The sequence below is a fragment of the Notolepis coatsorum genome, assembly GCF_963971535.1.
Source record: "Notolepis coatsorum genome assembly, chromosome: 12".
In the NCBI taxonomy this organism is placed as follows: domain Eukaryota; kingdom Metazoa; phylum Chordata; class Actinopteri; order Aulopiformes; family Paralepididae; genus Notolepis; species Notolepis coatsorum.
In genome coordinates, this window is record NC_140176.1 from 95,023,449 (window position 1) to 95,050,036 (window position 26,588).

Genomic DNA, 26,588 nt, shown 5'->3' on the forward strand with positions numbered 1-26,588 from the left:
CCTGTGTGTGAAACACGATAGGGTTAGGGCTAATACACTGGATGGATACACTAACCACAGAGAGACACCCGGATGTGTGTGACGTGTGTGTGTGTGTGTTTTCTCCCCTTGTGTTTTTATGTAATGCATGCCTGAATACACCACCAACCACCACCATCACCACCACCTCCTCCATTCCACCTGGGACATGCCATGTTTTGTGACTGCCCCCGTGCCGCTCCATCCTCCCTCCCCCCCCCCCCCCCTCCCTCCCTCCCTCCCTCCCTCCCTCCCTCCCTCCCTCCCTCCCTCCCTCCCTCCCTCCCTCCCTCCCTCAACACCGCACGTTGCTCCCAGTCGGGTCAGAGAGCTGGAGGAGGAGCTGAGGCTCATGGACCAGAACATGAAGTCCATGATGTCCGGAGAGGATGAGGTACTTGTCTGAAAGAAGCCCCCTCTGGGGAACTGGACCAGACCCAGGCCCAGTTCCACAAATCTCTTTTTTATTCATTTATTTTTTATTTCCTTTTTTAATCCAGCTGACCCGCTGCCTTTCGCCTCCTCTCCTATGACCTCTGTGACCTCTGTCCTCTGAACTCCTCCGTCCAGCTTCCTCTCTTTGCCACTGCACTTGCCGCTGACTCTGGATCAGTTGACCGCGCGCGTCGGGATTCTTGATGTGATCGATTTTCAATTATAAATACTTAGATTGATTGATCTATTCGTGATGAATTTAGCCTGTTCTGTGTACCGGTGCAGGACTGATAGGATTATCGAGTACTTTCCTAAGTAGGGCAATAGTACTTCTCATAACACAGGTACTTCTCATAACACAAGTACTTCATAAAAGTACTTCTTATAACAGAAGTACTTTTCAACTTCAAGTTTTTGTTTTATTTGTCATATAAGGTACACATGTACATTATAGTGAAATGCTTGGTTCTGTATGAGCCTCCTAAGATAAGATTGTGCTTCATACAGTAAAAAAGTAAAAAGATTAAAGACCACAAACACAAATATACAATATACAAAACTAAAGTACAAAATGCAAAAAAAGCTAAAATGAGGTATAACACAAGTACTTCTCATAACACAAGTACTTCTCACGAGAGTACTTGTCAAGGTACAGCGATGTATCCTGACTGGTATTATTAACCAGTATTATAAAACCATTACAGGAACTAGGGTGCGTTAGTTTCACCTCCCCACTCACCCACCAGGTTCGCTTAGTTTGCAATATCTGTACAATCTTCATTGATCCCTGAAAAACTGCCACACTGCAGACATTTACCTCCTCACTGGAAACCTCTTCTACTGCACTAAAGTACACGTATTGGTATTTTTTTTTTTATTTAGCCAATACTTAACCAGGTTTGTCCCAATTGAGATCCAGGATCTCTTTTACAAGGGAGACCTGACCAAGAATAGCAGCAACAAAATATAAATAAAGTTTCAAAATATACACATAGACATTACAGATAAAAGTAACGTTACAAAATGGTCAGATAAAACATTTGCACACAGAAAACCTGGTTATAATAGGCTTCACCATAGCCTTAAATACATTCAGTGTTACCAAGCTTTGAATCTTCAGATCGGACTGGAAATTGTTCCATGCAGTAGGTGCGGAAAACCTAAAAGATTTATTTCCCATCATACAGGATGGCTACATTTCCATTCTGAGTAGTAGTTAGTTAGTGCGCCTCCTAGTTTGTGTCCATCAAGGATTCTGGTCTTTCGCATCGCCATGATCTGCCAGCTCTCTCAGGTAGGTGTCTGCTCCACTCACCCCCCCCCCCCGCCCGCCTGCATCCTTCCTCTTTAACCTGGGTATGAGCGCCTTGTCCTCCCCTCTTCCTCCGCTCTGTCCTCCCTCTCAAACCGCTCTCTCTCTCCTTTGTTTCCTTCCTCCTCTCCCTCTCTCTTTTCCTCTCCTCTCTGCCGTTGCACACAGTAAATCAGGTGACCTTGAGGAAGAGTTGAAAAATGTCACCAACAACCTGAAGTCTCTGGAGGCCCAGGCCGAGAAGGTACGGTTAGAGGAGAGGGCGGTCCTGGAGGAGAGCAGGACAGGATGGGCCACGGAGTCCATGTCTGCATTGTTATAGACTAGGGGTGGGAGGCCTCACAATACGATATTATCACAATACTTACGATCACGATACGATAGTATTGCGATTCAAAATATATTGCGATATGCTGAGTATTGCAATATTAATATTGCGATATATTGCGATTGCCTTTTTTCAACTGCAAAGTAAAACGTTGTCAACATGTTTTATCTAATAAAATAAAGTTTTCAGTCTGTTCATCTCACTTCGATCATTTTTATTGCAGCGAATGGGATTTTCTCAAGCAGACAGATGTCAACACTGTAATCTGTGTTGCATGTACCTGACAAACTGAACTGTCTGAACTACTGTACTATTACAGGTATTGAAATGAACAATGCAACTTCATTATACAAAAATAAATGAAAATTAAAAAACTATTTGCGTAATAAAATATCGATACTTGGCGTCCTTGTATCGATACAGTATCACCACGCAAAGTATCGCAATACTATACTGTATCGATATTTTCCCCCACCACTATTATATACATACGCGCTCAGATCGGATGTGATGTGGACTGATTTCACACGAAGGACAGCGTTTTTCAAAAGTAGAAGCCGTCACCTGAACACATTAGACCAGCGGTTCTCACCCCATTTTATTTAGGATTTCTTTTGGGGACCCCACACTTAATGTATCGCGTAATATAAAAATAAAAGCACATGTTGTTGAACTTGATCATGCATATTTTTTTTTGTATCTACTTTTTTCTCCCATTTTATCTATTTTTCTCCCATCCCAATTTCGTATTGTCCAATTCTCCCCTCCCCTGTCTCGAACGTTGGTAGGCCATGCCTCCCACAAGCCGGCTGCAATGTGGACGAAGCCTTGCATCACGTGTCCCCTCCCTCCGGTACTCGAGGAGGCAGCCGTCGCATCTTTTCACCTGCACAGCGCGATCTCTCAGCGGCGAGGGTCTGCGTGGGAGGGACACGCCGCCCTCGTCGCTTCCTGATTCTACTGTACAGGCGCACCAACCGACCTGTAGGAGTCGCTGTCCACAACGTCCGATCCCCACCCACCAGCTTCCCACCCCCTAATACTGCCAATTGTATTAGTATGAACGACCAGCCAAGCTGGTAGCAACGCCGAGAGCTGGGCTCGAACCCAGCATCTCCTGCGTTGGTGGCGAGCGCCTTGCCCACTGCGCCACCTAGCTGCCACTTTGATCATGCATATTTATTAGAAATTGTATTACAGCACTATGTTATCAATACACATTTATAAAACGAGGCATATTTTGCCAAAATATGTTGCCAGAACAAAACAAAAAAAATAAAAAATAAATATTAAAATTTTATAACTTTTCACCTAACCGCGACCCCAATTTGGGGCACGACCCGTAGTTTGAGAACCACTGCATTAGACATTATATCTTCGAGACGCTAACTTGAATCACGGTGATCTTCACACCTCTCAGCTCTTATTCCCACTCGTTGACACACACCCTGACCCTGAGCGACCCACTGCGGTAGCCATGGTGACGCCGTATTTGAAGCCTGTGAGTCGTCAAAAAACAAAAGGCCTCATTCACAAACGAAGGGCAAGAAAGGCTGTCCGCCGCCAGGCTAAAGTTCTACCGTCATAACATTACATGATATGAGTAATGCGGTGATAACGTACGATTCTACTGCCCTACATTTAATAAACTAGGTTGCGGTTTCTTTAAATGTGCAGCTTCTAGCTCTCCGCTGTGTGTGTTTGCCAAGCCTATCTTTCCAGCTCTGATGACCCGGTTAGCTTCTTAGCTAGTGCCACCAATGCCAGTCATCTTATGAATCGTCCTGGAAAGCAGTTCCCATGTTTTTATCCAGTTGAAACAATGAAACACTTGTCGTGGCAACCCAGTTGTTAATGCCATGCGAGTCTCGGGGTGGTAGTTCATTCAGTACTCGGATTACCTGTTAAATGTCTCCCGTATTCTGTTTGCAGTACTCACAAAAGTATTCTGTTTGCAGTACTACTCACAAAAGTATTCTGTTTGCAGTACTACTCACAAAAGTATTCTGTTTGCAGTATACTCACAAAAGTATTCTGTTTGCAGTATACTCACAAAAGTATTCTGTTTGCAGTATACTCACAAAAGTATTCTGTTTGCAGTACTACTCACAAAAGTATTCTGTTTGCAGTACTACTCACAAAAGTATTCTGTTTGCAGTACTACTCACAAAAGTATTCTGTTTGCAGTACTCACAAAAGTATTCTGTTTGCAGTACTCACAAAAGTATTCTGTTTGCAGTATACTCACAAAAGTATTCTGTTTGCAGTATACTCACAAAAAATATTCTGTTTGCAGTATACTCACAAAAGTATTCTGTTTGCAGTACTACTCACAAAAGTATTCTGTTTGCAGTACTACTCACACAAGTATTCTGTTTGCAGTACTCACAAAAGTATTCTGTTTGCAGTACTACTCACAAAAGTATTCTGTTTGCAGCAGTACTCACAAAAGTATTCTGTTTGCAGTACTACTCACAAAAGTATTCTGTTTGCAGTACTCACACAAATATTCTGTTTGCAGTACTACTCACAAAAGTATTCTGTTTGCAGTACTACTCACAAAAGTATTCTGTTTGCAGCAGTACTCACAAAAGTATTCTGTTTGCAGTACTACTCACAAACGTATTCTGTTTGCAGTACTACTCCCAAAAGTATTCTGTTTGCAGTACTACTCACAAACGTATTCTGTTTGCAGTACTCACAAAAGTATTCTGTTTGCAGTATTACTCACAAAAGTATTCTGTTTGCAGTATTACTCACAAAAGTATTCTGTTTGCAGTACTCACAAAAGTATTCTGTTTGCTTTACATTTACATTTAGTCATATAGTTGACGCTTTTATCCAAAGCGACTTACAAGTTCTGTACGACAAGTCATCAGGAAGGGCACAGAAGTATTCGGTTTGCAGTACTCACAACAGCAGCAGTACTCACAACAGTATTCTGTTTGCAGCAGTACTCACAAAAGTATTCTGTTTGCAACTTTGCAGTACTCACAAAAGTATTCTGTTTGCAGTATTACTCACAAACGTATTCTGTTTGCAGTACTCACAAAAGTATTCTGTTTGCAGTATACTCACAAAAGTATTCTGTTTGCAGTACTCACAAAAGTATTCTGTTTGCAGTACTCACAAAAGTATTCTGTTTGCAGTACTCACAAAAGTATTCTGTTTGCAGTACTCACAAAAGTATTCTGTTTGCAGTACTCACAAAATTATTCTGTTTGCAGTACTCACAAAAGTATTCTGTTTGCAGTACTCACAAAAGGAGGACAAGTACGAAGAGGAAATCAGAGTTCTTACAGACAAACTGAAAGAGGTGAGTTGGATGTAGCCTGTAGAAATATCACACATAGAAATACATAGAATATGTTGTAGAAATATCACACATAGAATATGTTGTAGAAATATTATATATAGAAAAGATGGTCTAAAGATGGTCTTTGTTGTAGAAATATATAGAATTTGTTGTAGACTAAAGATGGTCTTTGTTGTAGAAATATTACACATGCATAAGAATACATTGAATATGCTGTAGACTAAAGATGGTCTTTGTTGTAGAAATATTACACATGCATAAGAATACATAGAATATGCTGTAGACTAAAGATGGTCTTTGTTGTCGTAAAGAAATATGCTCTCTGTTATAGAAATATATAGATTAGATTCAAATGCATTGTCATCATACAGCACAAGTACAGTACAATGAAAATAAGTTTGCCATTCAACCAGAGTGCAAATGTAACAGTAAAGTTCAATAGTAATATACAATGTACAGGTTAAACTAGACATAAAATATATAAATTAGTAACTAAAGACATGCATGTTAGGCAGGGACTACAGATGAAAACTAGCTCATTAGCTAACTGGCACATTTACATTGATGTGGAAACTGAAAGTGTTGGTTGATATGCATTGTCCCTGGGTAATGAATAAATAAAATGGATGTATGTACTACTGAGTAATAGTGCTAATCAAATGTATGTACAGAGTTGTAGTATTATTATTATTATTATTATTATTATTACTACAGTGATACCGGTATAAAGACACTGGTAGTAAGTCATACTGGCCAGTGGTGTGACTAGTAAGAGTAGGTAAGGGATACTGTGTGTACAGATATAGATATAGTATCTACAGATATGTAAAAAGGATTATATGCAGGTATATACAGACAGATGTGGATAAATATATATATACAGTAAGTATAAATGCTGCTCATTGGGACTACACGCTGCCCGGGAGGAGTGGGAATCGAACCGGGAACCTTCCGATTACCAGACCTGATCCACCCACTGTCGCCCCAAGATGCGACCCAGATAAGTCCATCTGACACTGGCTGTGTTCGCGGTGTCTCTTCCCAGGCGGAGACCCGCGCTGAGTTTGCAGAGAGGTCCGTGGCCAAGCTGGAGAAGACCATCGACGATTTGGAAGGTATGTTTTCAACGCCGTCATTCGCCGCTCTTCTGTCGGCCGTGCTGCACTTTCCCCTCGTACTGACGCCGTAGAGTGTGTTTCTCAGTAACCCGTCGACTTCCCTGTCCCGGGGCGTGAGGTTCTACTAATAAACCCGGTCCAACCCCCCCCCCCCCCCCCCCCCCACTGGTTGGAGGATTGGCCAGAGAGCCACATACCTGGTTGAGTTATGTTGAGACTAACGGTGGGAGTGTAGGATGAGTGGAGGGGACTTCTCTGTAAGGCTGAGACGATATGCCATTTGGAAGAATCGATAAATCGGGACAAAATTATCGATAAATATCGATATTTTTATTAGGATTTTTTTTTATATACATTATTATTTAAACAACACATTTATGTTTATTTTGCAGCAATTCTTTGCCGTTGCTGCCATCTTTACACATGCAAAGAAAATCGATAAGTGATGCCACTTATCGATTTCACGCCGTTATCGATGATTATCGATAAGTCGATAAGTGATGATTATCGATAAATCGATAAGTGGTCTCAGCCTCACTGCTCAGTCACATCTTCACTGCCTGGAGATCTGGCCATGTGCTTTGTTCAGTTGCCCAGACTGTAATCCCTTCATTTGATTAAATCTGTAACTGATGAACAAAAAACTGATAACATAATTCATAGAACAATATTTTCCATTATAAAAAAAAAAAGAAAAAACTCACGATCTTTGGGTAGTGTTTCTGGTGTATTGTGGCGCCTGGGTTATGGATATTGAATCCTCCATATGATATATTTCTCAAAAAAAAGAGACGTACTGTTGGATCATGTTTGAAGACTACTATATAAATAGATTCCCCCGGTGCACACGAGCGCGAGCCCCTCTCCCTCCAGCGTGTGTTGTACTGTTTGAAGTGGAGCACGTCTGCATCGGCCTGATAACCTTGAGTGGATTAGTCTGCCGGGACCTGATGTTATCATCTTGGAAGGAGATCGTCCAAACACCAGGTGGTTTAGCGGTTAACCCTTTCACTGCCGCACTACCAAACGCTTAACCCTTTCACTGCGACAATACACAGAAGGTTAACCCTTTTCACTGCCACACGACAGCGGGTTAACCCTTTCACTGCCACGCGACAGAAGGTAGTGTGATAGTAAAGGGTTAACCTTCTGTCGTGTGGCAGTGAAAGGGTTAAGAGACTGACTCATAAACGGAGCAACAGATAGATAATAACAGACGACTCATAAACGGAGCAACAGATAGATAATAACAGACGACTCATAAACAGAGCAACAGATAGATAATAACAGACGACTCATAAACAGAGCAACAGATAGATAATAACAGACGACTCATAAACAGAGCAACAGATAGATAATAACAGACTGACTCAGAGCAACAGATAGATAATAACAGACTGACTCATAAACAGAGCAACAGATAGATAATAACAGACTGACTCAGAGCAACAGATAGATAATAACAGACTGACTCAGAGCAACAGATAGATAATAACAGACTGACTCATAAACAGAGCAACAGATAGATAATAACAGACTGACTCAGAGCAACAGATAGATAATAACAGACTGACTCAGAGCAACAGATAGATAATAACAGACTGACTCATAAACAGAGCAACAGATAGATAATAACAGACTGACTCATAAACAGAGCAACAGATAGATAATAACAGACTGACTCATAAACAGAGCAACAGATAGATAATAACAGACGACTCATAAACAGAGCAACAGATAGATAATAACAGACTGACTCATAAACAGAGCAACAGATAGATAATAACAGACGACTCATAAACAGAGCAATCTCATAAATAGACCTCCTGCAATAATAACTGATTTCCGGGTGAGCTGATATTAATGACACTAACCTTACCGCATGTTTGGTGGTTTAGTCCAGAGACGCAAGTGGCATCTAACATAGACTGGATTCTTTAAGTTTAATGTCAACTTCTGATTTGGAAGTTGAAATATTTCATTGCTTGGTGTGTCTGTAGCATTTATATTTTTTTCCAGGCCGTTTATTTTTATTTTTATAATCCGTTCATTTCCACATCATAATTCTTTTTGGACATTTTAAATATATTTTTTCCTTTTCCTTTTTCCCACTCATCACTCTGTTCTGTTTCCATCCTGTGCGTCTGTTCTCTCCCTCTGTTCTCTCTCTCTGTCCTCTCTCTCTGTCCTCTATCTCTGTCCTCTCTCTCTGTCCTCTCCCTCTGTTCTCTCTCTCTGTCCTCTCTCTCTGTCCTCTATCTCTGTCCTCTCTCTCTGTCCTCTCCCTCTGTCCTCTCTCTCTGTCCTCTCTCTCTGTCCTCTCTCTCTGTCCTCTCTCTCTGTCCTCTCTCTCTGTCCTCTCTCTCTGTCCTCTCTCTCTGTCCTCTCCCTCTGTCCTCTCTCTCTGTCCTCTCTCTCTGTCCTCTCTCTCTGTCCTCTCTCTCTGTCCTCTATCTCTGTCCTCTCTCTCTGTCCTCTCTCTCTGTCCTCTCCCTCTGTCCTCTCTCTCTGTCCTCTCTCTCTGTCCTCTCTCTCTGTCCTCTCCCTCTGTCCTCTCTCTCTGTCGTCTATCTCTGTCCTCTCCCTCTGTCCTCTCTCTCTGTCCTCTCTCTCTGTCCTCTCTCTCTGTCCTCTCTCTCTGTCCTCTCTCTCTGTCCTCTCTCTCTGTCATCTCTCTCTGTCCTCTCTCTCTGTCCTCTCTCTCTGTCCTCTCTCTCTGTCCTCTCCCTCTGTCCTCTCTCTCTGTCCTCTCCCTCTGTCCTCTCCCTCTGTCCTCTCTCTCTGTCCTCTCTCTCTGTCCTCTCTCTCTGTCCTCTCCCTATGTCCTCTCCCTCTGTCCTCTCTCTCTGTCCTCTCTCTCTGTCCTCTCTCTCTGTCCTCTCTCTCTGTCCTCTCTCTCTGTCCTCTCCCTCTGTTCTCTCTCTCTGTCCTCTATCTCTGTCCTCTCTCTCTGTCCTCTCTCTCTGTCCTCTATCTCTGTCCTCTCTCTCTGTCCTCTCTCTCTCTCCTCTCTCTCTGTCCTCTCTCTCTGTCCTCTCTCTCTGTCCTCTCTCTCTGTCCTCTCCCTCTCTCCTCTCCCTCTGTCCTCTCCCTCTCTCCTCTCCCTCTGTCCTCTCTCTCTGTCCTCTCTCTCTGTCCTCTCTCTCTGTCCTCTCTCTCTGTCCTCTCTCTCTGTCCTCTCTCTCTGTCCTCTCTCTCTGTCCTCTCCCTCTCTCCTCTCCCTCTGTCCTCTCTCTCTGTCCTCTCTCTCTGTCCTCTCTCTCTGTCCTCTCTCTCTGTCCTCTCCCTCTGTCCTCTCCCTCTGTCCTCTCTCTCTGTTCTCTCTCTCTGTCCTCTCTCTCTGTCCTCTCTCTCTCTCCTCTCCCTCTGTCCTCTCTCTCTGTCCTCTCCCTCTGTCCTCTCTCTCTCTCCTCTCTCTCTGTCCTCTCTCTCTGTCCTCTCTCTCTGTCCTCTCTCTCTCTCCTCTCCCTCTGTCCTCTCTCTGTCCTCTCTCTCTGTCCTCTCCCTCTGTCCTCTCCCTCTCTCCTCTCTCTCTGTCCTCTCTCTCTCTCCTCTCTCTCTGTCCTCTCTCTCTGTCCTCTCTCTCTGTCCTCTCTCTCTGTCCTCTCTCTCTGTCCTCTCTCTCTGTCCTCTCTCTCTGTCCTCTCTCTCTGTCCTCTCCCTCTGTCCTCTCCCTCTGTCCTCTCTCTCTGTCCTCTCTCTCTGTCCTCTCTCTCTGTCCTCTCTCTCTGTCCTATCTCTCTGTCCTCTCCCTCTGTCCTCTCTCTCTGTCCTCTCCCTCTGTCCTCTCTCTCTGTCCTCTCCCTCTGTCCTCTCCCTCTGTCCTCTCTCTCTGTCCTCTCCCTCTGTCCTCTCTCTGTCCTCTCCCTCTGTCCTCTCCCTCTGTCCTCTCTCTCTGTCCTCTCCGTCTGTCCCTCCAGACGAGGTCTATGCTCAGAAGCTGAAGGGGAAAGCCCTCAGTGAGGAGCTCGACCTGGCTCTCAACGACATGACTACACTCTAGAGACGCTGTCACACCTGTTCACCTCCTCCTCTCCTTCTCCTCCTCCTCCTCCTCCTCTATGATGCCTCCCCACACCTCCATCTGACGCTCCCGGTGGGGGGGGGGGGGGGGGGGGGCTGCTCGTGCATCACTTCACCTTCTTCCTTTCTGTCGTGTCCCCCCCTTCCATTCCACAGCTTGTCGTCCCTTTGGCTAGGAAGTGTGTCTCTCCACCTGATCAGTGGGAATAGTGGGCGGCGTCTACCTTTAGTTTAAGTTTACGAGATTCTCTCTCTTCTTGTCTTTCGAATTGAGTTGTCGTGCGCCCCCCCCCCCCCCCCCCCCCCTGCCAAGGTCCCCAACCCCCCCCCCGGTCTGTGTCCGTACCCCCCTCCCCCGTCGTTGCCAGGTATCAGCATTGTTCAGTGATTCTGGTACAAGAGAGAGAGAATAATAAAAGTTGCATATCGGACGAGCTGCACACACCCAGTCCCCAGTGTGTGTGTTTCCTGTTTCAGTGTTGTGATCCCCCACAGAGATCTTGGTAGCCATTTTCTTTTTGTTCTCATCGTTGTGTTTGATCTTTTCCTTTCTCCTGTCCCTGTGCAATAAAACACTTCTCTTGATACTTCTCCGTCTTTCTTTCCCTCCTCTGTTGGTTTTCTGTGTGTTTCTCTAGTTTCTATTATAGTTTATTGTTTATTGTTTATTAGCAAAGGATCCCCATTAGTGAAGCCAAGACGTCAACTAGTCTTCCTGGGGTCCGAAACAACATTAAAACATTACAACATATACAATTAAAACACAATACAATTAAAACATAGCAACACGTACAAACCGAGGAAACACAACAACATTAACACACAAACAAACGATATCTAAATATATAAAAATATAAGGTAACATATTGCATTACCCAACATTATCATTATTATTGGCTCACATGTAAGATCTTAATTTCTTTTTGAAGCTTGCTACACCTCTTATTGTCACTTGGAAGACAATTCCATGCCCTGATAGCCCTATATAAAACCGTTCTTTGCATACGGTTAGATTTAGCATGGGGTAGAATAATCTGCCCTCTACTTGCCCCTCTGGTAAAATACATGTGCACATTTGAGCTGTAAATAATTTCATCCGAGATATATTTAGGACTGTGGGTTGTGATGGCAAATTAGTAAGTTGGCAGAAAGTCTTTTCTCAACATTCCACCATTTAAGACGTTCATGCATTTTTAACAACACTAGTCCTATTGTCAATATGGTCACAATGATGTCACCAGTGAACCCGTTGAGTTTCCCTCTGAACTCTAGAACTCAATGGTGACATCATCATTAGAATATTCAGTTCAATCCAATCCAATCCGATCCACTTTATTTATAAAGCACATTTAAAAACAACAAAGTCCCACAAGATAAGATGAAAACACAATAAAAACATATACAATATGTCACATAAAAAAAGGCTGGTCTCTCAAAAACTGTTTAAAAACCAAAAGCCAGAGCAAATAGATGTGTCTTGAGGCGTGATTTAAACACCTGCAGAGTGGGGGCCTGCCTAACATGCAGTGGCAGCTCATTCCAGAGCTTTGGGGCTGCCACTGCCCCAGCCTGGACTTGGGAACAGCCAAGAGGAGCTGGTCAGAGGACCTGAGGGACCTTGGAGGAACATAAGGTTCCAGCAGGTCCGAGAGGTAACCCGGTGCCAAGCCGTTCAGACATTTAAAAGCAAACAATAAAACCTTAAAATCAATCCTAAAACGCACAGGAAGCCAGTGGAGGGAAGCCAGTACAGGGGAAAATGTGCTCTCGCTTACATGTTCCAGTTAGCAGACAAGCAGCTGCGTTCTGGACTAACTGCAAACGAGAGAGGGAGGCCTGACTGACGCCAACATATAAGGCATTACAGTAGTCAAGGCGAGAGGTCATAAAAGCACGGATGACAGTTTCAAAAACACTACGGGATAAAAAAGGTTTGACCTTGGACAGCCTACTAAGTTGGAAAAAGCTCTTTCCCACTACAGCATTGATCTGTTTGTCCAACTTAAGGTCACAATCGAACATCATCATTAGAATATTAAGTTCTCGATGTTCTAATCTTCTAAAATGCCTGAAAGGGTTAAAGGGGCACATCAACGAGAAATAAACAATGCTGATTTAATTTGCACATAATCGCACATTATGTCCAAAAACCATTTTGCACTATTCATTTAGTTTGACAGGTTATTGAGGGTCAATGAGTTTGAACATGTGATGACCTGTGACCACGTGACCAGTGATGTCATTGGGGGACATCCTTGTGTTGTTAATTACATCAATAAGTGTTGATATTTCTTCATCTTCGTCATTTCATTGAGCTGTAATTAACACAAGGATTCAATGTTCCCTGATGACATCACTGGTGGTCCTATTCAAACTAATTTACTCTCTCAACAACTGTTTTTGGATGTGTGTGAGATTATGTGCAAAATAAATCAGCATTGTTTTTTGTGGCGAAGTGTCCCTTTAATTAAATGTTTAAAATTGGCTTTACACAATAATTACTCTCTTAAACTGCTGCTCATTACATCTTAATTGTTTGAGTAAAAGTTAAAAACCAATCAATCTCTTGTGAACAACTGTTTATGATAAAAACAAGCCACCCTTTAACACTATGGCGACCGGAGCCCCGCAGCGATTTAGGCCTCAGAGGACAGAGGATTGTAAACAAACCGATGTACTTTCTAAGAGCTTTATATATAATTTATAGTATTGCTATCTGTCCATTCTCATTGTCACTTGAGTGCATAAACCGTGCCTTCATAATGGCTTAAAGAAAATAAAAATCCATCGGTTGGTTGTCATTTTATAGCGTCGTGAATATAAGGTATATCGTGCTTTTTGTCTAGGCTTTTCAGCAGGAGGCTGCAAAAAAGGCTAAACGTTGGCGCCGTTATATCAAACGCCATTTCTGCTGTATATATACGAATGAAATAAAACAAACTGCGTAGCATCCGGACTATTACAGAGCATCTATGGATGAAATGGGGGAGGCGGGGAACGCGATCAGTATTATTGATTAGCAATAGAGTGTGCGTTCCGGTAGCCAATGTCAGTAGTCTATCACGTTAGGTTATAAAACAATGTCCAATCCAGCTGTAATTTGGGGTAATATTATCCTACCGTCAGGCCATGTGATCGCCGGCAGCATTTCCTCACCAGTCATCGGATTCTGGTAGATTGATATGCACATTGGCTAATCATAAATCGCATTATTCCACGCTGAAAAAAACGTTCGGCAAGCTGATCAAAGATGGAGGGGCTTCGTTTGGAATCAAGGCTCTATGATCCGCCCACAGGACTGTAAAAGCATATTTTTTTTTAAATCCCCTCAATGATATTGCAGTGGAGCGATGGCGCCCCTAAGCGGATCTGGCCGGTACTGCATGTTTCGAAAATAAAATATGTGGAAAGATCCTGCTAGTGGATCGGGGACCTAATAAGCGTTATAAATATGGAATAAAACGATAACAACTCGTCACGAGTATACTCGTGGCTCTGGACCACAACGCATGGAATCGAAACACGTATATACTCGTGAACGGACGCCATAGTCTTAATAGGCTGCAGGTGTTCGTTATCTCTAGACTCTAACGAGCACGTTGTGTTGTATGTATTGTGTCGTTTCTTTACGTCCTACACTGCATGTCAACATGACATAGACATTCAAGTCTGTTTATTCACGTCGCCGAATTGTCGTGTCGTGAGTTGTTTTGACTATTTAGTGTTTTTTGAAGTGGTATATGTATAGCCAAGTTTTAAAGGAACACAACAACACTGTCGGAAATGCTCATACCATCTTCTCCAGAGTCACGTGAGAAGATGGATACCAAAGCTGGATAGCTTTCTACTGAACGCACAGAAAGGAAATTGGTATCCATCTTCTTGTCTGACTCTGGAGAAAGCGGTAAGTGCATTTCCCATAATGCTGGCGTCTTTAACCTCTTAAGCCCGATGGGTCCGGTACTCTACATACTGTATGAATTAATGTTGCGTTTTTTTCCTTCAAATGTAGCCAAGAGTAAATACCCTAACCCTGTCAAAACAGCAGTCAAAGTGTATAAGATTATAGAAATCTCAGGGCATTCGGTCGGAAACCGGCCCAAAAGTGAGTGTAGTCTTTTGAAGGAAGAGAACGAGGGCTTTCGATGGGCTTTCGAATTTTTTAAAACTACACTATCCAGCTTATGCCAGCCCCTGTCTGTCAATCATCTGACTTCTGGATTTACTTTTTTATTTCTGTTATTTTTCGGGATTATCTCCTACAAACCTGAACATTATTGCCATAAAACAGAACGTAGTTAGTTTCTCTACCTTTCTGTGAACGTCTAGCAAAAAACAGCGTTGCAATCTGATGAAAAATGGTGGAGAAATTTACATTATAAAAAAGTAACTGTACTTACAGTAGATTTCATTCGCGGTTTTTGCTGCACGCCTGGTGATACTAAATCCAGATTGAACTCTGCCATTGGAAAGGGGAGATTTGGCCCAATCCATAGATGTGCGACTTGGCCACAATAAGGTCATTTATAGGCCTGATATTCTATATTCTATAATCATATTTCAAATTGCATGTGTCCGGATGGCAGAATGCAGTACTGTATCTACAAAACCTTCTGTTTAATCATCTTCCCTTTATTCATTTGCTTAGATTTTTTGTACACGTGATCTCAACAAGGTGCTTCATGTCTGGTATTTTTTTGCATGGTGTTATTCACCGTCAAAGATGAAAGAAAATTATATATATTATTGATATTCTCCTTTGTTTCATTACAATTTACTCAAGCCTAGTAACAGACACACTATTTCTGACACTGGGAATACATTCCCTGAGATCCATAGATGTCCCTAGATACCAAGAACGTGCAAATGGACCTTGTAGAAGTGCATCAATCTTCCATTTACTTAGGTATGTATTTTTAGGTGGATTTTCAGAAAATAGGGCTCCGGGCTCAAGTGGTTAACATGAGCGAACGGGCTGCATAATGCATCGTGGTCAGCCAGTGCATCGGCCGGGTGAATAAGGCCAATGATAATAAGTGCAATAGTTACTGCAATCTGTGTGTGTCTGTGATGAAAACAAGTTACTTTTTTTCTCCTCTAGCCATTTCCTGTGACCTCTATTGCACTAACCCTGCCCTCCTTCTCTCTCTTCCCTCATTCTCTCCTATCTTCTCTCCCTTCCTCCCTTCTCTTCCCCTCTCTCTCTCTCTCTTCCCTCCTTCTCTCCTCTTCTCTCCCTTCCTCCCTTCTCTTCCCCTCTCCTTCTCTCCTCTCTTCTCTCCCTTCCTCCCTTCTCTTCCCTCCTTCTCTCCTCTCTTCTCTCCCTTCCTCCCTTCTCTTCCCTTCTCTGTATGTCTTCTCGCTGGCCCCGTTGGCGTCACAGACCGCTATCACAAGGAGGTGGAGAACAACCGGGTTCTCAGTAACGAGCTGAGGGTTGTGCTTAACGAGCTCAACAGCTGCTGAGGGCAGAAGCTCTCGCACCGTGTCGTCCACTGATATTCCCACCTCACTGGTGTTCAGTTAGAGTGTGAACACGTGAACACACCTGACTGGATCGATTGAACGCATTTCAATGAGCTGATGACTAATTCACTGCCATGTGTTTCAAAATATGAAAACTACAGCGGTGGAAAAACAATCTTGAGTCCGGTGATCATGAGCTTGTGATTCAGATTATTTGGACTGTTGTTTTAACTCTGATAGTGTTATTCTGACGGTTGTTTTAACTCTGATAGTGTTATTCTGACGGTTGTTTTAACTCTGATAGTGTTATTCTGACGGTTGTTTTAACTCTGATAGTGTTATTCTGACAGTTGTTTTAACTCTGATAGTGTTATTCTGACGGTTGTTTTAACTCTGATAGTGTTATTCTGACGGTTGTTTTAACTCTGATAGTGTTATTCTGACTGTTGTTTTACTCTGATAGTGTTATTCTGACGGTTGTTTTAACTCTGATAGTGTTATTCTGACGGTTGTTTTAACTCTGATAGTGTTATTCTGACGGTTGTTTTAACTCCGATAGTGTTATTCTGACGGTTGTTTTAACTCTGATAGTGTTATTCTGACGGTTGTTTTAACTCTGATAGTGTTATTCTGACAGTTGTTTTAACTCTGATAGTGTTATTCTGACGGTTGTTTTAACTCTGATAGTGTTATTCTGACGGTTGTTTTAACTCTGATAGTGTTATTCTGACGGTTGTTTTAACTCTGATAGTGTTATTCTGACGGTTGTTTTAACTCTGATAGTGTTATTCTGACGGTTGTTTTAACTCTGATAGTGTTATTCTGACGGTTGTTTTAACTCTGATAGTGTTATTCTGACGGTTGTTTTAACTCTGATAGAGTTATTCTGACAGTTGTTTTAACTCTGATAGTGTTATTCTGACTGTTGTTTTACTCTGATAGTGTTAGTCTGACGGTTGTTTTAACTCTGATAGTGTTATTCTGACTGTTGTTTTAACTCTGATAGTGTTAGTCTGACGGTTGTTTTGACTATTTCAGTTCATGAAGTTATAGCTAAATTCTAACGTTGAAGTGAACGGGGCAACTTCCACATCACATCAGACTTGACCAATGTTCGATTAGATTAGATTCAAATGTATTGTCATCGTACAGTACAAGTACTCACCTAATGCACTGAATACACTTGACGTTACTGGAGACCGATAGGCCTGATTCGGGGTGTAGTAATTAATGGCTTTTATCTCTCTGTTCTTTGCTCGTCTCCTGGTGTAGGGCCGCACCGAATAGTTCGAAGCTTCGTTCATAATGTTGACATTCAAATTCTAAATCAACATTCGAATCTTTAATAAAAATTTAAAAACTTAAACTTTTCTTGGCGCTCGGTGCTCCATCAAGACGTCACCATCACTTTCGTACCAACCGTGCCCTTATTGGATTATTTATGTTGACGAAACTGACGAGTTATATTCATTAAAGAAAGTTGATTTAATAAAAGAAAAAGACTAATTTAATCAGATTAATCACTAATTTCAAATTGAGAATATTTATATAAAAAAAAATTGGATTGTCATTAAATATGACGACAGACATTCGAAGCTTCGTTCGAATACTTCAATAGAAGCTTTGAATGTTAAAAAATTACATTTTGGTACAGCTCTATCCTGACGTGACAAGTTGTATGACGTCAGAGACGTCGCTGTAGATATCGCCCAACTGGGAAAACGCACTTTGCATAATGTAGTGGTGGCCCACCTGCTAAACCGGAGGGAGCTTAAAGGAAAACTCCAACATTTTGGAAAATTAGCTTACCGTCTTCTCCAGAGAGAGACAAGAAGATAGATACCAGTCTCCTCTCTGTGCGTTCAGTAGAAAGCTATCTGGCTGCATGTTAGCCTACAGTAGCTTAGCACAATGAATGGAAGCGGACATGACCGGGTAGCCTTCGGGAGAGGTGTTAGTTGGACAATGGCTAGGCTACCCAGTCATGTCCGCTTCCATTCATTGTGCTAAGCTAGGCTAACATGCAGCCAACATAGCTTTCTACTCAACGCACAGAGAGGAAACTGGTATCCATCTTCTTGTCTCTCTCTGGAGAAGACGGTAAGCTGATTTCCCAAAATGTTGGAGTTCTCCTTTAATATACACGCAGACGCTGTCTCGGCGGGTTAATGGAGCGGGGAAACATTTAGCGGAGGATTAGGCTCTGTGGCATCGCGCTTGAATAGTGATGTATTTTAATCACGTAACAATTAAGAGATCAGCGTAGATTTGTATTGTTGACTTTAAGACGCCGCACGTGGAATACTGCCTATTTATTCCGAAGCCTGTATGGATTTATAGACGTATCTTAGTAACACAGAAAGGCGGCATTTGCCTTTTCTTCTTTTGAATGTTGTACATTTTAACTTTTTACGTGTCACTATCGCTCAGGCTGTTAAATGCATGCTTGCAAACCAACAAGTAACTTTAACCAACTTTAAACAAAAGTATTTATTTATAAAGCAGAGACTGAGTGCAGTAGATAAGTGTATATTGTTTCAACGTTGTCTTTTTAGTTTTTTATATATATTTAATTCAATCTTTTGTTGTACAATATTGAGTTCCCGTGGGAAGGGTTTTTCTTTGCTCAGTGTCATGGAGGACAAGTATTTACAACCATTGGTTTCAGAGATGCCTTGCTCATGGGACGGGGTTGCACGGCGGGCAACCAGTCTGTGAGCAGAAGCACGCGGACGTGCACGCACGTGCACACAGGAATGCGCTGCACTCGACTGATGCGCCAACTCGCTAAGTACTACTTTGCATAACAATACGGCCGGTCATCAGTCATCAGTCATCAATCAATCAATCAATTCAATCAATCAATGTTCAAATACGTTCTCAGATACATTCACACAAAACTCTTGAATGAAATGTGTTACATTCCATTCGTAGAGGCACTGTCTTTAGTCTGTGTATGCGAGGGAACATTTATGCGCACGCCCGGGAGCGCGCGTGCACGTGGCGTCATTAAAACATAGTGCAACCAGTCGTCCCATGAGCAACGCATGCCTGATTGGTTTACGTGAAGGCTTTGGGTTGAGGTCGGGTTTCGTAGTGACTTCATTCATCTCAATGCATGGTTGCCTGTATTTTAAATTCTAACCTAAATAGGTAGCTGGTTGAATTACGTGCAGCTTACATTTTAAGTTAAGATAAATGGCTCATTCTTAGGGGCTCTGATGGGCATCAACTCCATTGTTACCTTTTAGTATTACACGGTATAACACACACACACACACACACACACACACACACACACACACACACACACACACACACAGCAGCTGCTGTCCTGTAAATGCGCCATTGTGCCACTGAAACCCGACACCTCTACTGACTGCGCACACAGGGAGCACTGTGCTCTCATTCACCTTATTCTCTTCACCGCCATCTTTGTTGTCATAGATCGCTATTGAACGCATTTCAATGAGCCGATGACTAATTCACTCCCATGTGTTTCAATTCAAACGTGAAAACTACGGCGGTGGAAAAACCATCTCGAGTCCGGTGATCATGAGCTTGTGATTCAGATTATTCTGAATGAATGAAAACTTTATTTAACATATTGCAGAATGGGTACAATACAGTACAATACACACAATTGTTAAGGGGATGCAGACCAGAGAAAGACGTTTGTCTTGTTTACATCAGGGTCCCCCAACTTGTTTGTGTTATTCTGACTGTTGTTTTAACTCTGATAGTGTTATTCTGACGGTTGTTTTAACTCTGATAGTGTTATTCTGACTGTTGTTTTAACTCTGATAGTGTTATTCTGACTTGTTTGAACTCTAATAGTGTTATTCTGACTGTTGTTTTAACTCTGATAGTGTTATTCTGATGGTTGTTTGAACTCTGATAGTGTTATTCTGACTGTTGTTTGAACTCTGATAGTGTTATTCTGACTGTTGTTTTAACTATTTCAGTTTGTGAAGTTATAGCTAAGTTCTAACATTGAAGTGAGCGGGGTAACTTCCACATCGGCACCTCACATCACATCAGACTCGACCGATATTAGATTAGATTAAATTCAAATGTATTGTCATTATACAACACAAGTACAGTACAACGAAAATAAGTTTGGCATCCAACCAGAGTGCAAATGTAATTATACCAAAGTGCAGTAGTATTATACACTGTACAGGTGATTAAACTGGGTATAAAATATATAAATGAGTACTACTAGGTGTAGTGCTAATCAGATGTATGTACAGAGTTGTAATACCATTATGTACAGTGATACAGGTATAAAGACACTACTTGTAGTAGTCATACTGGCCAGTAGCGTAACTAGTAAGAGTATGTAAGGAATATGTATAGATATAGTATCTACAGATATGTAAAAGCATTATGTGCAGGTATGTACAGACAGATGTGGATAGATATATATACGGTAAGAATAAATATATATACAGCATTATTGTACATGCTGTCATACAGAGTTATATGGGTTATATGCGGGTGTATAAGTAGGTATATGGCGGCAAAGTCAATAAGGTGAATTGGATCTGCGAAGCAAGTCACTATAGCAGCTCACCTACCAACCAACCAATCAATGACTCCCCTGAGTCAACCTTGGACTACTGTTTTCTTCTCAGTTTAATTCCAATGACACTACCTTGACCTCCACCCTTGACCTTCACTAAACCACCTACTCAGTTTAGTTCCAATGACAGCACCTTGACCTCCACTCAACCTCCTACTTTCTCTCTTGTTCTGCCTTTTGTCTGTACTACCGACCAATTTCTCTGTTGATTACTGATGTGAAAACAATGGTTAGTGTAATGCACTCTATGTATATTTCACCAGTCCAGGCAGCTGGTTGGTTTTGGATACTCACCTCACATGTGCTTTTGTCCCCCCCCCCCCCCCCCCCCCAACACAACCACCACCACCAGAGAAACTGGCGCAGGCTAAAGAAGAGAATCTAGACATGCACCAAGTCTTGGACCAAACCCTGGTGGAGCTCAACAATCTATAAAGAGAGCTCTGTCTGGCCGAACGAGACTCACAAACAGAGAGTGGGAGGATGAGAGAACGACATGAAGCTTTACAGTAGAAAGAGGGTTCTTTCTAGCAGCACCAGTGATAAAGGAAAAAAGGCTTACAAAGGCGTTTTGTAATTGAATCCATATAAAAATCTTCAGAACACAATGCAAAAGTACAAATTGCAATCTCTACCATAACTAAAATCCATCTGAGCGACAGCAGGGTGGTAAGAGTTTTGCAGTCTGTGTTTGCAGAATGTCCGTCTTAAAGCATTATTTTTTTCTCTCTCCAGAAGTAAATTATTGACATTTCTCCTCGATTGACCCTCACTATGTTCTCAAAGATATCATCGTACATCTTGAGATTCAACCAGGCAGTAGATCATAAAGGCTCTCACATAGTCGGGTGGAACGTACGCGGGCCGGACTCCCCGCGGCATGTCTGCAGTCGTTTGAGCTTTCATAGTCGAGCGTACCTCCGTGTACCAATTTCCTACAGTACATGTCTCGCGCCAGTTGACTAAATTATTTTCATGCTGTTTACACTTTTTTCTTTTTTATCTACTTTTTCTCCTCCTATTTTTCTGTATTTTTCTCCCATTCCAATTGAGTCGTTATGCCAATTCCCCCCTCACCTTCCTGGTCGTTGCGCGCATTTGCCCCCTACTTGCCGGTCTAGGGAGCCCTGAAGTCTATCAGATGCTTCCGCCTCTTTTCACCTGACAGCGCGGACTCTCATTGGTGAAGTGTAACGCGTGGGAGGATCACACTACCTTCACCAGTTCCTTCCCTTGCTGTGCAGGCGCCCTGACCGACCTGTAGGAGTCGCTGTTTACAACGACCAGATTACCACCCCATCGACTCCCCTCCCGCTGACTCTGCCAATTGTGTCAGTATGACGACCGGCCAAGCCGGAGGCACCGCTGACAGCCGGATTCGATACCAGTGTCTATGCGGTGGTAGACAGACGCTTAGTCCGCTGCACTACCCGGCCGCCCTGCTGTTTACACTTCTGTCATGGCGTCATCATCCGATGTCAGAATAAAGAGTCTAGGTTATCTCCGTTTCCAAGATTTCGAAATAAAACTGGCAGTTTTACACACTTCATTTAGAAAAGCCATTCAAACTTCTCAAGTTTCTTCAGATAATGAGAAAAGACATGGTCCAAATGTATATGAATTGGAATGGATGACGATTAGCGATAGTAAAACTAAATTGAGCGTCATCTACCTGCCAACGTTTTACCGGACCAATCCTACCCATTTAATAATAATAATGCAGGACCTGTTCAGAGGTCATGATCCTGCCCCTACTCTCTCTTGGCACGGAGTGAGTGTTCAGAGTAAAATGCAGATCAAATGCAGATCACATTAAATGCAGGTCGATGTCAACCAAAATGCAGAGCAGCCTTTTGTGTGACACCAAGTGAGCGGCGCGGACGTCCGCGCGTTAGAAAATTGGAGCTTCGCACTTTGAGTATGCTTTGAGTATGCTTTGAGTATGCTTTGAGTATGCTTTGAGTATTCTTTGAGTATGCTTTGAGTATGCTTTGAGTATGCTTTGAGTATGCTTTGAGTATGCTTTGACTATGCATGGACCTCCGCGGAGTCCGGTCCGGTCACGTTCCGCCCGACTATGTGAGGGCCTTAAGCTTGCCGTGAGGATTACTGCGACCGCTGCGATATGATTATTTTAAGAACACAGGGGGGGTCAATTGATTTGAAATGGATGAACAAAGTTACTATAACTGACATTTGTCAAAGTAAGTGGATTTTTTTAACCCTTTGTTTGCCAGCTTTATTGTTACCTATGAATGTCTTTTCTTTTTTTCTTACCCAAAATACTAGGCTGTATTCAAGTGGTATTTGCTACAAACGGACAAATGCTTTGATTCATGTTAAAATGTGCCACTTATGGGTTTGATATGGGCTGCTATATTGCTAGTATAGAGCTTAAAGCTGGGAAACCTTTATTTAGCCCCGTGTTTAGATTATCTTCATCAATGTGATGCTGCCTTGACATTCTGAAGTGAATAAGACTTTTAGTAATCCATGTTAGACTAGTTTATTAAAACCACTAACCAAGGAGCAAATAACCAACAATCAACAATACTAGAAATAGAGATATACCAATGCTAGACCAGGAATTTGTATGGCCTTTTGTTTTCACGTTTTGAAATTGAGTATTTTGAGAGTTGTGGTGACATTCTTCGGGTGGTGATTATGAACGAGGTCTTAACGTTGAATTAAATAGTATATCATTGAAATTGCAGGATTGAAGAGTGTAAAGAACGTGTAATTGTTTGCCTTTTTCCTTGACAAGGTTTTTGAGAATACCCTAAGTTGTCTGAATAGAAACATTGTCTTTATTTTGCATCAAAAGGTTTTAGTTATACTCAAGCCTCTGCAGTCATTACTCGCTCTATTATGATGTCTTAAAATGAAAATGTGTCTGCCAATTGCTCTAAAGGTTTTAGTTTGGTAAAGAAACGGTTCAAAAAGTTCAAATAGACGTAATTAAGTTGTAGTCTTTTTTACTTTACCCATGTACTGTATGTATCCTATGCAAAATCAACTGTGTACGCTCTTTGTTTATGACAAATAAAGGACTGAAGGCGCCAAGGTGTGTTGTCGTGTTTCCAAGTTCCTCTGTAGAGTAAATTCCTCTACTTAACACTGTCGCCTCACAGCAAGAAGGTCCAGGGTTCGTTTCCAGGTTTCCGCGTTGCCAGGGTACCCAGGTGGGGTATCTCCCAGGCCTTTCTGTGTGGAGTTTGCATGTTCTCCCCGTTCTCGCAAGGGTTTCCCCCCCGATAAGATAAACCCAATGGAAAAACATGCACAACAGATCACTGACGCTGTCGCATCCATGACGAAGACGGGCAGGAGCACTTGGATTGGTCCCCGGGCGCGGTACCTCGCCGACGCCCTGTCTGCCCCCGGCTGCCCTTGGGGGGGAAGGACGACGGGATGGGTTAAGAGCAGAGCTCAATCGCATCGGCGACTGAGAAAAAGACAATGCGTGTGTGTGTGTATTCCTGTGTGTGTGTGTGTGTGCCACTCCCATTGCATGTCCCATGTCGTTGCATGCCGAATAAAGACCTCTAAAGAGGTCCTGCATTATTATTATTATTATTATTATTATTATTATTATTATTATTATTATTATTATTATTATTAACGGATGGTATCGTGAAACGCAGTCAAGAAGGGCTGGGAGTTGTAGCGGTGACAGGATGGTATCGTGAAGCACAGTCACAAAAGGCTGGGGTGAGTAGCGGTGCTATGGGTTAAACTCACTCTCACATCCTCAAAAGACGCATAGACACGGTACAAAGAAGTGAGTTCACCTCTTGGTATAGAGGTCTGTGCTCCCTTGAGGCATCGAAGTTTAAGGTGACAATGTCACAACCGTTACAATGGTGCCGTGACCCGGATGCCTTGGGTGGAGTGGAGTGAGTTTAAGGAGGGTGAGTGTAACGGATGGTATCGTGAAGCGCAGTCAAGAAGGGCTGGGGTGAGTAGCGGTGCTCAGGGGGCGGCGGGGGGGAGGAGCTAGCAGGGTCTTAAGCCCCCTCTGAAAAAGGCTTAGCCCCCTCTAAGCCCCCCCTCCCAGTTATGTTTTTTATTTTATTTATATATAAAATACATTACGAATGTATTTTAGCGAAGAACTGAGAAATTTGGCAGAGAGACGGCAACATTATCGTGGGTTTGCGTGATGAGTATCTCCACCTCTTTTATTGTGAAGCTGTATCTATCTACCGGACGTCATCAAAAGCATGTCTGTCACTATAGCCAATTGAAATGCTAGAAATGGTCACGTGGACTGGGAGAACCAATGGAATAGTCCCACCGGGACTACACCAATAGTCCCTAACGCACTTTCACTTCCGCGTTCGAGATGCGTGCGAGTTCAAAAAACAAAACAAACATCTTTGGATATAAATAAGAACGATTCGGGGAAATATAACGCTTCTTTTAATAAACAGGAGCCATACATAAAATACGGGTTTATCGCAACAGGTCGGTGATTCTTGCGTGCCGAGCCGACGTCCTCTCTGCATAATATGTGGCGACAACAACAACAACAACAACAACGAGGCAAGTTGGCAGATAAAGTAGCTGCTGCATTCAACGCCAATCTGGAATTGGAGGGCGGCGAGTGGATATGTGACATGTTTCAAACATTAGCAGGGATTTTGGAGGACTTAACAACAAACAAGGTAGGGTGAGTCGTGTTTTCATGCATTCTGATCTGTTCGTCACCCGCCGCGGTGATCTGACTGCAACAGCTGATCTGCTGTTCATGAATGAATGAATGAATGAATGAATGAAAAACAGATTGCAGTACGGGTACAATACAGTACGGCGCAATACACACAATTGTTAAGGGGATGCAGACCAGAGAAAAACGTTTTTATTTTTTTTCAATATCAGTATATTAAATTAGCAATTGTTTTTGATCCTGGCCCGCCAAGAAACGGCTTGTGGAAAATATGGCCCGTGGCCAAACCTAATAGCCGACCCCTAGCCTATATTAGCCGGTATTTTGTTTGTTGCATTAAAATTCATTAGCCCCTGCTATAAACAATCCAGCCCCTCCAAAGCTCCCGCGAGGCCAATTCTCTGGCGCCGCTACTGGCGGTGCTATGGGTTAAACTCACTCTCACATCCTCAAAAGACGCATAGACATGGTACAAAGAAGTGAATTCACCTCTTGGTATAGCGCTCTGTGTTGTTGCACGCGGCGTGGGAGACCCGTGTTCGAATCTCCCTCTGGGCATCGAAGTTTGAGGTGACGTTGTCACAACCGTTACATATATTTATACAATGGCATGCAAATTTCTCGATTCTGATTGGCTGAAACAGTCAAGTTACACATGGTTATTTCTTATAACCCCCGCTCGTGGTCCCAGAACCCGCCCACAACCGAATTACAATCACTCCGCCGTTCGTGGTTTTAGAAATGAAAGCAAGATGGTTGACAATAATCTTTATGAATGGATATGTTGAAAGCGTCATAACGACTAAATCAAAAACTATTCTGTCACTGCGAATGGATTATGTAATTGGTGGGTCATAAGTCATTGTGGAACAAAATATAAATCGCGGAAGTCTGCCATTCGTCAAAAGGACATGTATTTCACTGTTAATAAAATTTTCAAGCAATCAATCAAACCAATAACGCAAGCTCACGCGGAGGTGCGCTGTTGTAAGTGAGCGTGGATTATTGAATTGATTGATTGATTGAAAATTGTATTAATGTCCGCCTTGTTTCAAACTGGATAGGCTTAGGCCCTCTTTCGAAGTCGCCCTCTTTCGAAGTCGGTTATGCTTAGAGTTTATCTTTAGAGCAGGGCGATAGACCACCAGCCCTGATTCCAAACTCTAAGCATAAATAAGTGTATACTTCTTCCTACTCCTTTTCGAACATGCAGATTGAGTTGTTTTGCTTTTTGTTATTGTTTGTTGTATTCATTGCATGTTCGAAATAAAGACTTCAAATCAAAATCAAAACAAGGAGGACATTAATAAAATGTTCA

General features: G+C 42.6%; 1 protein-coding gene across 8 annotated transcripts in view; it reads left to right on the forward strand.

Moving 5' to 3' along the window:
• Positions 1–23,664, forward strand: part of tpm2 (tropomyosin 2 (beta)) — a 68,825-nt gene extending 45,161 nt beyond the window's left edge. For 2 of the 8 annotated variants that reach the window (XM_084326537.1, XM_084326541.1), the window contains 4 exons: positions 337–412; positions 5,347–5,409; positions 6,455–6,524; positions 20,954–23,664. In XM_084326537.1, coding sequence (XP_084182663.1) covers positions 337–412; positions 5,347–5,409; positions 6,455–6,524; positions 20,954–21,036 — 292 coding nt within the window. In that variant the 3' untranslated portion in view covers positions 21,037–23,664. Of the gene's footprint in view, positions 1–336; positions 413–1,933; positions 2,010–5,346; positions 5,410–6,454; positions 6,525–10,447; positions 11,138–20,953 lie in introns of those variants that run through there. The other 6 variants (XM_084326536.1, XM_084326540.1, XM_084326535.1 and 3 more) reach the window with 3 other exon arrangements.
• The last annotated feature ends 2,924 nt before the right edge of the window (positions 23,665–26,588 follow it).